We start from the raw sequence: 12103 nt of genomic DNA on the forward strand, positions 1-12103 counted from the left end.
TGAAAAATGAAGACTGAGAATGAAACTACACAACTATTCAGTTTCTACAAATGAGCAGCTGTGTAATTATAGCTAATATGTTTTATATCAAGGGAGCAAGAAGAACATCTGTAGTAATTAGAACTGTGACAGACTTTAAAAATTGATAGTGGTAGTTAATCTTTGATTGTCGTATTTTAACATTCAGCGGTGGCATTTCAGAGACATGATAGCCACTGGCTGTGAAGACAAAAACGTCCGGATCTTCTATGTGGCCACTAGCTCTAGCCAGCCGCTGAAGGTGCTTAGTGGGCACACAGCACGAGTCTTCCATGTTAAGTGGTCTCCTCTGAGGGAAGGAATTCTCTGCAGTGGTTCTGATGATGGGTATGTATTTTTGGATTCTAATATTCTTGTACTTTAGATCATAAACTTACAGTTTCCCAGGTATGCGTATGTTGTAATAACAATTTATGAAGAGATTTGAAATAAGCACTGAAGATGCAGACAACTAATAAGGAGTCAAAACAAGTTCTGAACACTAAACTAAATCCTATCCTGTTCACACTGCTGCTGTACTCTTGATTTTAATTGTCTTATTTATTTTCCTCAATGTGAATGCTCATTTCTAGCTTAACAAGAACATTCATAGAAAAATGATTATAAAATTAAAAAGATCTGAAGTAAATATTTATAAATTGAGATAATTTATAACATTTTCATGTTTAATGTAGAAAACATTTGTATTCTTGTATAAACTGGAATAAAAACTGACTATAAAATTTAGCTTAAAGCGAAACATTGGAGATGAGAACAATTTTACACTTTTTTCTATTGGCAAGAGTTTCTGAAATATTGTGTATTTTTCTTTTACTTTTGAGATTATAATTTGTTTAATCACTATTTGAAGATAAAATTATGTTAACAATAATTTTATTTGTACAAATTAAAGTCATAGTGCATATTACCTCTAGATTCTTATTGGATAGCTGAGGATTTTCACCTTTGCTTTTTTGGATTAAATTCCAACTAACTAGGAGAAATCATTTGCAATATGAATTTTAGTATGATTATTGTTTGAAGTTGTATATACTTTTATTCATGAGACTATTCCAGTCTCTCAGCATAGAGTTCAATATCTAAATTGTATTTTGCATGGAAAATTGTGTCATCTCATAATTTTCTAAAATTTAATCTGTAAAGACGTGCTATTTTCATTTTAATGACAAGTATAAGCCTTTACTAAATTCAGGTTGTTTACTCCCATGTAGTAACCTTAGCATAGATGACATTTATACATTTCTAATGCATCTTTAACTTTTAAACATTGTCCTGGGTAATCTAGTAAGTCTTTTTAGAGCTGCTGGTTCATACTAATTCCTTTCTTATTCATATAAATTCTGAAAGATTATCTTTTCTTCTTTTGATTAAAATTTTTATATAATGTACTTTAATCATTTTCCTTCTCCTTTCACAGCTCCTCCATCATGTTCCCTCTCTTCTTCTCTCTCCCCAAACAAAAATAAAAAAAAATAAAAATAAAAATGAACTGATAAAAATAATAACAAAAATTGTTTTTAAAAATTCTAAAACACTGCATTTGGTATCCAGTAAAATGAAAAACTATGTTAGAATAGACAACTCTAATATATTCATTTATGTCAGTGTAAAGAGAAAATTCACAAGTCTTGTACATAAAATGCTTTTATAATTTTTATTGTTTTACACACATAGTTGCTTTGCTTGCCTCTGTGCACCTTGTACATGTTTAGTGCTCAAGGAGGGCAGAAGAGGGCATTCAATCCCCTGGAACTAGAGTTGCACATGGTTATGAGCCCCCTTGTGAGTGCTGAGAATTGAAACCATATCTTCCAAAAGAGAATCTATTGGTCTTAGCTTACTAGCCTTCTCTCCAATCCCATAAAATTCTTTTTAAATATGTTAAGAAATAAGCATTGTGTTCTAATAAGACAATGTTAATATTTGGTATAAATTATAATGTAGACATAAAACTGTCTTTCAGCTCTATTCGAATCTGGGATTATACTCAAGATGCTTGTATAAACATTCTCAGTGGACACACTGCACCTGTAAGGGGATTAATGTGGAATACAGAGATTCCGTACCTACTAATATCTGGAAGCTGGGACTATACTATCAAAGTGTGGGATACTCGAGATGGAGTTTGCCTAGACACTGTGTATGATCATGGTGCAGATGTATATGGTAAAATTTTTTCAATGTATTTATTATTTTGTTGTAATTATGATGCTTATTTTTTGAGCAATGCAGTATTTTTAAATAAGTCACAACATTCCATCTTGAAATGACATTATTTCTTATTGGAGAAAACACATCTTTTTTTTAAAATAAAACTATTAGAATCGCCAAAAGATGGCCAAAGATTATTAAGATGACACTCAAGAGCATGTGAAGCTCATTCTGCAGGAATGTTTCTATGTACATACATACTATGTGCAAATATATGTACACATGCAGGTGGGATTTTGTCACTTCCCTTGTCAGAGGAAATTACAGAATATGAAATTAATAATAGCATAGATACAACTTATCTACTATATTAGTTAGGGTTTCTATTGCTGGGATAAAACACCATGATCAGAATGCAAGTTGGGGAGGAACGGGTTTATTTGGCTTACACTTCAGCATTGCTGTTCATCATGGAAGGAAGTCAGGACAGGACCTCAAATGGGGCAGGATTTCAGAGGCAGGAGCTGAGGCAGAGGCCATGGAAGGGAGCTGCTTACTAGCTTGCTTCTCATTGCTTCTTCATCCTACCTTTTTATAGTATCCAAGACCAGCAGCCCAGGCATGGCACTACCCATCATGGGCTGGGGCCTCTCACATTGCTCACTAAATGAGAAAATGCCTTACAGAAAATGCCTTACAGCTAGATCTTATCGAATTGAAACATTTTTCTCATCTGAGGCTCCTTCCTCTGAAAATTCTAGTGTGTGTCAAGTTGACAGAAAAAAATGAGCCAGTACATCTGTCCATTACTTTATTTGGAGTAATTGCAGGCAATGGTTTTTTTCTTGAATATTACAATTAAGCATGTATTACAGATAAGCTTGAAATAAAAGGCAAATTACCCATTTGTATTTGCATTTTCTGTTATTCTAAAGCCTTGCTGGGAGTAAGCAAGCTGATGAAGAGTTAAAAACATGCTCTAGGCAAAGCAGATCAAATTCTTGCCTTCACAACCATTTGCTTTCCCTAGTAGCCTTCTAGTTAGGGCAGTGAGTAACTTCTGAGAAAGGGAAAATCATTTTTTCCAGGGATGAATATTCAGAAGGTCATCTGATATCAAGTGGCTAGCCCTAAATACATGTATATATGAACAACACCAGATATGATCAGTAGGCTATGTGTATATACAAACACACACATATGTTCATATAAAACAACAGTAATTATAAAAGATACATCTGAGTCTGAGAAGCAAGGAATGGGGGGAAGGAGTAGAATGTTCTAGTACTCATTTATGAAATTCCATATACATAATAAATATTTTAATAAAATATATAATCCTTTTCTGATGTCTACACTTAAATGCCTTGAGCTTTTCATTTTGAAATTAGAAGGTTCATTTATTCATCTGTTAATGAATAGGTTTCATAGGCCCAAATGAAATTACAGTGTACTTACTGCTTAACCAAGTGAAATGTTGCTTTCTCATAACCACACATTTCTAACTATATTTATAGGATATACTAACCAACTTATTACCTTCCCTTATTCATTAAATGCAAGTACAAGGTTGGCTCAGAGGGAGAGCCTTTGAATTCCTCACATTTATTCATGACTTCAGTTCTGTCATAGTTTAATGAAAGCATGCATATATTTTTAAAGCATTTTTCCAGGTTTACTTTTGTTAAGGCGGGCTTTTTTTTTTCTCCCACCAGGTTTAACTTGCCATCCAAGTCGTCCCTTCACTATGGCTTCCTGCTCCCGTGATTCTACAGTGAGACTCTGGTCATTAATACCTTTAATCACCCCTTTACAAATAAATATTCTGGCAGACAGATCTTGGGAAGAAATTATCGGGAACGCTGGTATTGATTATGTGCATGCACTTGATTTTATCTTTAAGTAAAGTTTTCTAAGAAAAGTTTCCTCACTGAATGGTGTTTTTTCCTCAGACAATGCTATGAAACAAGGCACCCCTCCTCTACTGTGTGGGAAAGTGTCAAGAGATGTTAAACAAGAAGCAGAAAAACTAACGTGTAACCCTCACATGAAAAAACTAAGATTGTTTTCAGAATGTTTATCAGTAAGTATTATAGAAATTATAAGTAGACATTGTCTCTTTAGGCAGAATAAGTCACCACAATGAGAATAGGTCTTATCTTTAAGCTATAGCCTGTTTGCATGAACCATCGCAGCTCTGTATTTTAATATGATCTGTACAATATTAGAGGGTGGGGCTAAAACCACAAGAAAAAAAATGAGAATGTGTACTTAGTTTTCTCTTCATTTTTTTTAATTAACTGTATGATGTAATGCCTCTGAGGGCTAGAATACTGTGAGGATTTTTCTTGTGTGTGGATTTCTCTTTGATTATCCCATAATTCCTTCCAGCCTCCAGGTGGCAGTGACAATTTGTGGAACCTGGTGGCCGTGATTAAAGGACAAGACGACAGCTTGCTTCCTCAGAACTACTGCAAAGGGATGATGCATTCGAAACACCTGGTTAAATTTAAAACAGTAAGTGATCACACAAGCATGGTATACCCCCACCGAAGTTTCCATTTTCTACCACTGAAGCAAGAAAGTGGTTGGTAGACTGAAATACACACGGGAGAAGACAAAATTAGTAAGAGGAGTGAAAATATGAGAATAAGGTAGCCACAGTGTGTAGAGATTAAAGTCCATGAGGCTTCAAGTTGAGCTGGGACTCCATGAAATGTTTTATCTTTACTCTGTTAGCTCAGGTGCTCACAGCTTAGCTGATGGACTCTTGGCACTGTTAGCTACCACCTGCTGAGATAATATACACAATTGACAACAAAATCTGCCCTGGAAGCTAAAACAATAACAAAGCAAGAGTTTATACATTTTTAATGAAGAGCGGTGATTCTGACAGCAAGGAAATCACACTGGGAATCGGATTTGATGGTTCCCTTCAGAAAAAGAGAATTCTTAAGTCACAAACAAAATATCTGATAACATGTCTACAATATAGAGCCGAACTGATCCAGTAATTTTCACTCCCATTGGAAAGCATTTCCGTGTGTCTAAACAGTTCTGTCTCACCACATTCGGCCTCTGGGATTCTAGACAATCCACACTGAGAGGGAGTAAGGAAAGAGGGATGCATGGCTTCCAGAGTGCTTACTCAGCGAACTGCTCAAAACAGTGTAAAGACGATCGTATTCTACAGATAAAAATATCACTTTAAAATACTTAATTTCCAATAGTGCATGTTCTTAAAAACTGTTCTCATACTCATTCATCTATTTATAATCTCCTCCTTAGTCTGAAGCCCAAGAACTCACAACAATCAAGGTATCTAAATTCGGTGGCGGTATTGGCGCACCAACTAAGGAGAAAAAGCTGAAGGAAGCTGCTGAAATACACCTGCGATTAGGGCAGATTCAGAGATACTGTGAACTCATGGTGGAGCTCGGAGAGGTAATGTGCGATTAAAGGAAGAGTACTGTGTCTAACGTGATACCCCACATACTAGGAACACAACCAATTCCAAATAGAAGTTCACTTTCCCATATATAATTACTTCCTCGCCAAGCTGGTGTCAGGTTGTCTCTTAGGGAGTTAACCAAGTGAGGTCTCCAGGCTAGCAACATCAGTCCCACACCAGACCTGCAAAAGCATGAATTTTGGTATGCACTGTGCTTGATTTTTGTAAGCCCTCGTGGCTATTGTCATCTGTGCTGAAGTGTGAGAGTTACTCCAGGACCGTGTTGACGTGTCTGTGTGGGCTGATAGGCTTCGAGTAGCATCTCCTCCACATGGCACAGCTAGATCCCACCCTGGCTGAAAGAGGAATGCTTCACTGGGTGCATTTAAACCGCGACAGGGACTGTCACAATTTCTATCGGAGACCTAAGCAACACAGCACATTTTTCAGGAAAGCTTAGAGTGAATATGTGTACAAATAGAATTTAGAGTACAGGCTTCCTTGGGCAGGTGGGCACTGGATGAAATGGAGCATGAAAACAGAAGAAGCAAGGGATTCCACTCTCGGGCCTGGGCACATGGTCATGAAGATTCATTAGTCTTTTACCTTTTTTTTTCCAAACATATTTGAGATCAGGAGGAATCTCTCTACTCCAACAAAGCAAATGGAAGGGTGGCGTGGATGCAATACTTTATGACTTTTTAAGAACCTTGTAACATTTTTAATTACAAAGTATGGTGTGAAGAACACATACATAGGGCCTGGAGGGGGCTCTGTGGTTTGGAGTGCTTGCTGCTCTTTCAGAGGGGCAGAGTTTTGTTCCCGGCACCTTCACAAACATTTATACATCCAGCTCCAGGGATTCTGACATCTTCTCCTGCCTGGCCTCTGTAGACACCCACACTCATGTGGCCTGCACTCACATAGATACACACATACATAAATCCCTAAATATAAATAAAAATCAACCTAAAACAAAGGAATACATAGCCGGGCGGTGGTGGCGCACGCCTTTAATCCCAGCACTCGGGAGGCAGAGGCAGACGGATCTCTGTGAGTTCGAGGCCAGCCTGGTCTACAAGAGCTAGTTCCAGGACAGGCTCCAAAGCCACAGAGAAACTCTGTCTCGAAAAACCAAAAAAAAAAAAAAAAAAAAAAAAAAAAAAAAAAAAAAAAAACAAAAACAAAGGAATACATAAATGATATAAGTAAAATCAAAGTGTAGCAAAATGCAATTTAACCCATCTTTTTACAACTTTTGACATAAGTATAGATAAAAAAATGGATTGCAGATTGACCTAAAATAATAAAATATCCTTATTAATAGGCACTTAAAAGTATTTAAAAGTAATCAAATAATTTATTTTCGTATTGTGACTGCTTGATTAAATATTACAATGTCAACAGAGCCCTTGCAGCCAAGGTGTCAAGTGAATAGAAAAGTTTTGGGAGAATAGTGCATTCTTCATTGATGTTTGTTTGTATTTGAGTATATGAAATTTTTAAATTCCTTTTTTTGGCTTTGTATTTGTTTGTTTATTTGTTTTTTGAGGCAGCGTTTCTCTGTGTAGCTTTGGAGCCTGTCCTGGAACTCCCTCTATAGACCAGGCTGTTCTCAAACTCACAGAGATCCACATGCCTCTACCTCCCTAGTGCTGAGATTCAAGGCATGCACCACCACCACCTGACAAGATTTTTAAACTCTTACCTACATCCCTTTCTCAGTTGGGAATCTACTTCTAAAGCTGTGTAGTAGTACTACTGTGCACATCCAAATGGCCTCAATTACTCCTGGAATTATACCTGAGTTCTTCACAATCGGAGTGGACTTATACGTACTCGTCACCAAGACTCTATGAACAGTTCCTATTTCAGGAAACCTATTGCTATGAAATTAGGAAAGCCTTTCCCCTTTTCACTTACAAGACTTAAGTTTTTATTGAAACAGCGTAGTGAATTGAAAGCTCATCTACATTTCAACTTTTATTCTTCCATTCCCCTACAATGAAGACTTTTTTAGTAAAAACATATTTAAGGAAACTATTCATTAACATGATTTCAGTATACAGTTTAAAAAGATTAGCATATCTTTTGTTAGCACGCAAACAAAAATGTATACAGATAAATTCAATATATTATTTAAATTAACTTAAAATTTATTACCAATCTTGTAGCCTTAATTGTACTATAGACCCCAGTACTTTGGAAAGCCTTAATTAAAGTGAAGTTTTCATTTATGCAGTGATATTTTAAAATATTTTCTCTTCAATTTCTTATTAGACCTTAAACCCATATGTTGAAGTGACAATAATAATCAGTTTTGAACTAAGAATGACATTCTTTAAATGTTGTCCAAGTTATAAAATATGACAGATTGTTTTAGTTTTAAAGAAAGCTATGATAGTAAATAGCTTTTACACAATAAGTTATACAATAGAAATGAAACATTTATTCAACAAAAGAAACTAATAATTCTTTCGAAGTTTGTAGTAGGATTTTCCCTGAAACAGTAGAATTTCATGTATTTTATTTTACAATATGTTGATGTTTACCTGTTTTGGACTATATTAAAGAGCTTATTATTATAGTCCTGATATTCTGATAACTCTAAAAAGTGTTTATTATTAACATGAATCTGTAAAATGTCTGCTTAGAATTATATGTCATCTAAATGTGTACATTTCTGTTCTTACTCAACTTTGTAGTGGGACAAAGCCTTGTCCATTGCCCCTGGAGTATCTGTGAAATACTGGAGGAAGTTAATGCAGAGGTAAAGTCTGGGTCCAAAGGAAGATCTTAATGTTCTGTACTGACATAGAAAGAACATACAACTATGGCAGTAGTTCTCAACAGTCCGTATACCTATGTTATGCTAAATAATAAAAGAATTTTGTATATACCACTAAATGATTAGATAATTGTTTACAAATCATTTTGGTATTATTATGTTTATTCTGCGATCTTATGACTATAGTAGGGAGATGTTTCTCCTTACCAATAAAGAAAAACAAAGGAGCCGGGCGGTGGTGGCGCACGCCTTTAGTCCCAGCACTCGGGAGGCAGAGGCAGGCGGATCTCTGTGAGTTTGAGACCAGCCTGGTCTACAAGAGCTAGTTCCAGGACAGGCTCCAAAGCTACAGAGAAACCCTGTCTCGAAAAAACCAAAAAAAAAAAAAAAAAAAAAAAAAAAAAAAAAAAAAAAAACAAAGGCCAGCAAATTACCGAATATATATTACTACTGATGTAGCAGTGGGAAGATTTTTCTGAAGGTTATCAAAGGTTGTAGAATACTGTTCTATGTATAAGCCACTCTCTGAGGACATGAATTATTGCCATGTCTCCATGTTAAATCTAAGTTAATAACAGATTTGCCTGACCACTGAAGGAACTTTTAGTATATTTTTAAAGCATATTTTTCTTCATTAATTTTTCTTCTTAATTTTCTAAAGTTACTGTAACAAATGGCCACAAAATGGATTGTAATTTCACAGTTCCTGAAATAAAAAAAACAAAATCAGTTTGTTGACAGAGTTGCTTTAACTATGCAGATTCTGAGGAAGAACCCTTTGTTCTCTGCTATAATCTCCAGCTTCTGCTAGCTAAAGCTACATTGCTGTTCTCACTGATTTATCCGCTGTGTCCCTTTGGCCAAATTTAATTTTTCTTAAAATATTCTTTCTGGAATTTAGGCCTACCTTATCCTAATTTGGTATAATCCCCTATTAATTTAGTAAGTTACACAGGAAAAATGTATTTTGTTGTAATATTGCATTCAAAGTTTCCAAATGTTAAGAATTAAATGTATGCCTTTTGGAGCACATTTATACTCAGAACACATTTTTATCTAATCTGACATTCAGCAACTATTTTATACCCATTAAGTGGTTATGTACAATCTTTGTGCTAAGCCAGTAGAGTACTATTAGCGAGTAATTATCTTTCTTTTGCTATTATAAAGAGAAATTTGAGAGTTTTTTCTTTATGTCTTGGTTTAAGAAAAATCCTATTTCTAGTAATGCACATAAATTAAAATTAGTGAAGGCTGCCGGGCGGTGGTGGCACACACCTTTAATCCCAGCACTCGGGAGGCAGAGGCAGGCGATCTATGAGTTCGAGGCCAGCCTGGTCTACAAGAGCTAGTTCCAGGACAGGCTCTAGAAACTACAAGGAAACCCTGTCTCGAAAAAAAAAATTAGTGAAGGCTAAGCATGAAAGCTAGAAGGATATGTTTAGTTTACCATGGAAAAGTAGACGATTGGCTAGGATTCAGTCTTCCAGAAATAGTATAAGTACACCATTTGCTTGAGCCTTCAAGCTCCGAGAGTGTCAGATCCTTTCTATACTTTATCAACAAACTTGGGAAGGATACTGTTCCCATGAATGCTTAATAAATTCAAGTTAGTAGTGACTTATTACATAAAAAACTATTTTGCCTCAATCAATATAAACTTAAGTGAATGTCACTTAGGACAAAGGTACAGTCACTCACTCATTGTTGATAGCAGGTAAAACTAAAAAGATATTTGGTATTTTATATGATTGTTAATATACCTTTGCAGCATCTTTACCATAATAGTGTTGTATTTTAATGGTAGATATTTATGAGATAAATGTAAACGACCTTCAAATATATTATAAAAGAAGACATTTGACATAGACTTGTATTTGTACTCTCTGCCACAAATCAAGAGACATTAATAGAAGGCACTAGAAAAAGTGTTTGAGACCTAGTCAGTAGAGAAAAGGAATTAAAGGCTGCTGTTGAGCTGGAGTGCAGGTCTCGGGCGTTGAGTGCCCAGTGGAAATGGGAAGGAAGCAAGACCTAACTGTTCTGAGCTTTTAAACATTTAAGATTATTTTCTTGTTCCTAAGACCAACAAAAGACATTAAAAGATCTTAAACAGGGTAGAAAGTGACCAACTCAAACTTCTTGTTGAAAATCCACATAAACTGAAGAATGAGACAGATTGCAGAAGAGCAATAATAGCTAGGAGAAAAGCTCAGTGGCATCTGCTCCACGAGACAAGAGAGGCATGGAATCCTTACACAGTGATGGGGAAGAAGGGCTGACACCTGTGACTACCTAAAGTGAATTGGCTTTAGTCATAGAGACGATTGTATAGATAATTCTTGAGTCGTAGGTTTAAAAAAAAATAAGTAGATGCTGCTTGCTGTTGACTTGAGATTTCAAAACAAAGTGTTAGCACTTCTGGCACGACCTAGCCAGCACCAGGGTCGTGTGTAGTCAGTGTTCAGTGACATCTTAGTCAATCCAGGGGCCTAGGGCTGTAAATCACTACATAATCTATGTGTATGCATTGCATGGCTGCACAAGTCTCTGAACACATACACTAAGTCCCCTTTAAAAGCAGGGTTTGCCCGTTCCTTGTTCTTCTCTTTTCTTTCTGAGGCAGGCCTCCACAGACCCCTCCTTTATCCCTTTTTTTTTTTTTTTTTTGGTTTTTCGAGACAGGGTTTCCCTGTAGTTTCTAGAGCCTGTCCTGGAGCTAGCTCTTGTAGACCAGGCTGGCCTCGAACTAAGAGATCCGCCTGCCTCTGCCTCCCCAGTGCTGGGATTAAAGGCGTGCGCCACCACCGCCCAGCTCCTTTATCCCTTTTCACCCTGCCATTGATAAACTGCCACGTGGGTTTGTCATATATTGTAGTTCATTCCCCCCGCCCTAACTACAACACAAAGTGCCACCAAAATCTAGGCATACCTAAAATAAGAAGCACATGAGATTGTTAATTTTCCAGAGCTTGTCGAGTTGAAGATTTTCATAGCAATATAAAATAGATAATATTACTTCTTTAGTCCATATAAGAAAGTTGGACCACACTAGGATATTACTTTCCTTTGTAAGAGTTGAAAGGTCAAAAGCTTTGGGCAGAAAAGAGAAAGCAAAATTAGAATAAGCTAATTAGAAGAGGAGGAGCAGATTGGAAAGGAGAAAAAAATTTAAAATATAACTTAAAAAGCCAATACCTGATTTTTTTTCCTTCTGTTTCTTAAATGTGACTCAGTTGATAGAGCACTTGCCTAGAATACACAGATTCCTGGGATTGATCCCTAGCACTTTATAAATTAAGCATGTGGCACATGCCTGTAATCCAAGCACTCTGGACATAGAAGTAGTAAGAATATAATTCAAGTTTATCATCACATATATACTGTGTTCAGAACTAGACCCTTTCTCTAGTTAGATGTGTAGAAAGAGAGAGAGAGAGAGAGAGAGAGAGAGAGAGAGAGAGAGAGAGAGAGAGAGAGAGAGAGAAGAGAGAGAGAGAGAAAGAAAGAGAAAAAGAAAGAGAGAGAGGGAGGGAGGGAGGGACAGAGAGAGAAGATAGACTAAAAGTATTCAAAGGGAAAAATCAAACATTTTGTAGAGCTTTTATTCATATTCCTTACATGATCTATGTTTAAAATATGAACTTCAGTATTTATGAAACCTAAAAATTTTA

The 12103-nt window shown here is 36.1% G+C and overlaps 1 protein-coding gene across 4 annotated transcripts in view; it reads left to right on the forward strand.

The window, feature by feature from the left end:
• The window catches only part of Wdr17 (WD repeat domain 17), an 85193-nt gene that overhangs the window by 54995 nt on the left and 18095 nt on the right, over positions 1 to 12103 (forward strand). For 2 of the 4 annotated variants that reach the window (XM_042054969.1, XM_038327016.1), the window contains 7 exons: positions 202 to 366; positions 2003 to 2205; positions 3906 to 4055; positions 4143 to 4273; positions 4582 to 4707; positions 5479 to 5634; positions 8347 to 8411. In XM_042054969.1, coding sequence (XP_041910903.1) covers positions 202 to 366; positions 2003 to 2205; positions 3906 to 4055; positions 4143 to 4273; positions 4582 to 4707; positions 5479 to 5634; positions 8347 to 8411 — 996 coding nt within the window. The remainder of the gene's footprint in view (positions 1 to 201; positions 367 to 2002; positions 2206 to 3905; positions 4056 to 4142; positions 4274 to 4581; positions 4708 to 5478; positions 5635 to 8346; positions 8412 to 12103) is intronic. The other 2 variants (XM_038327017.1, XM_038327018.1) reach the window with 1 other exon arrangement.

This window comes from Arvicola amphibius, chromosome 4 (genome assembly GCF_903992535.2).
Source record: "Arvicola amphibius chromosome 4, mArvAmp1.2, whole genome shotgun sequence".
Lineage (NCBI taxonomy): Eukaryota > Metazoa > Chordata > Mammalia > Rodentia > Cricetidae > Arvicola > Arvicola amphibius.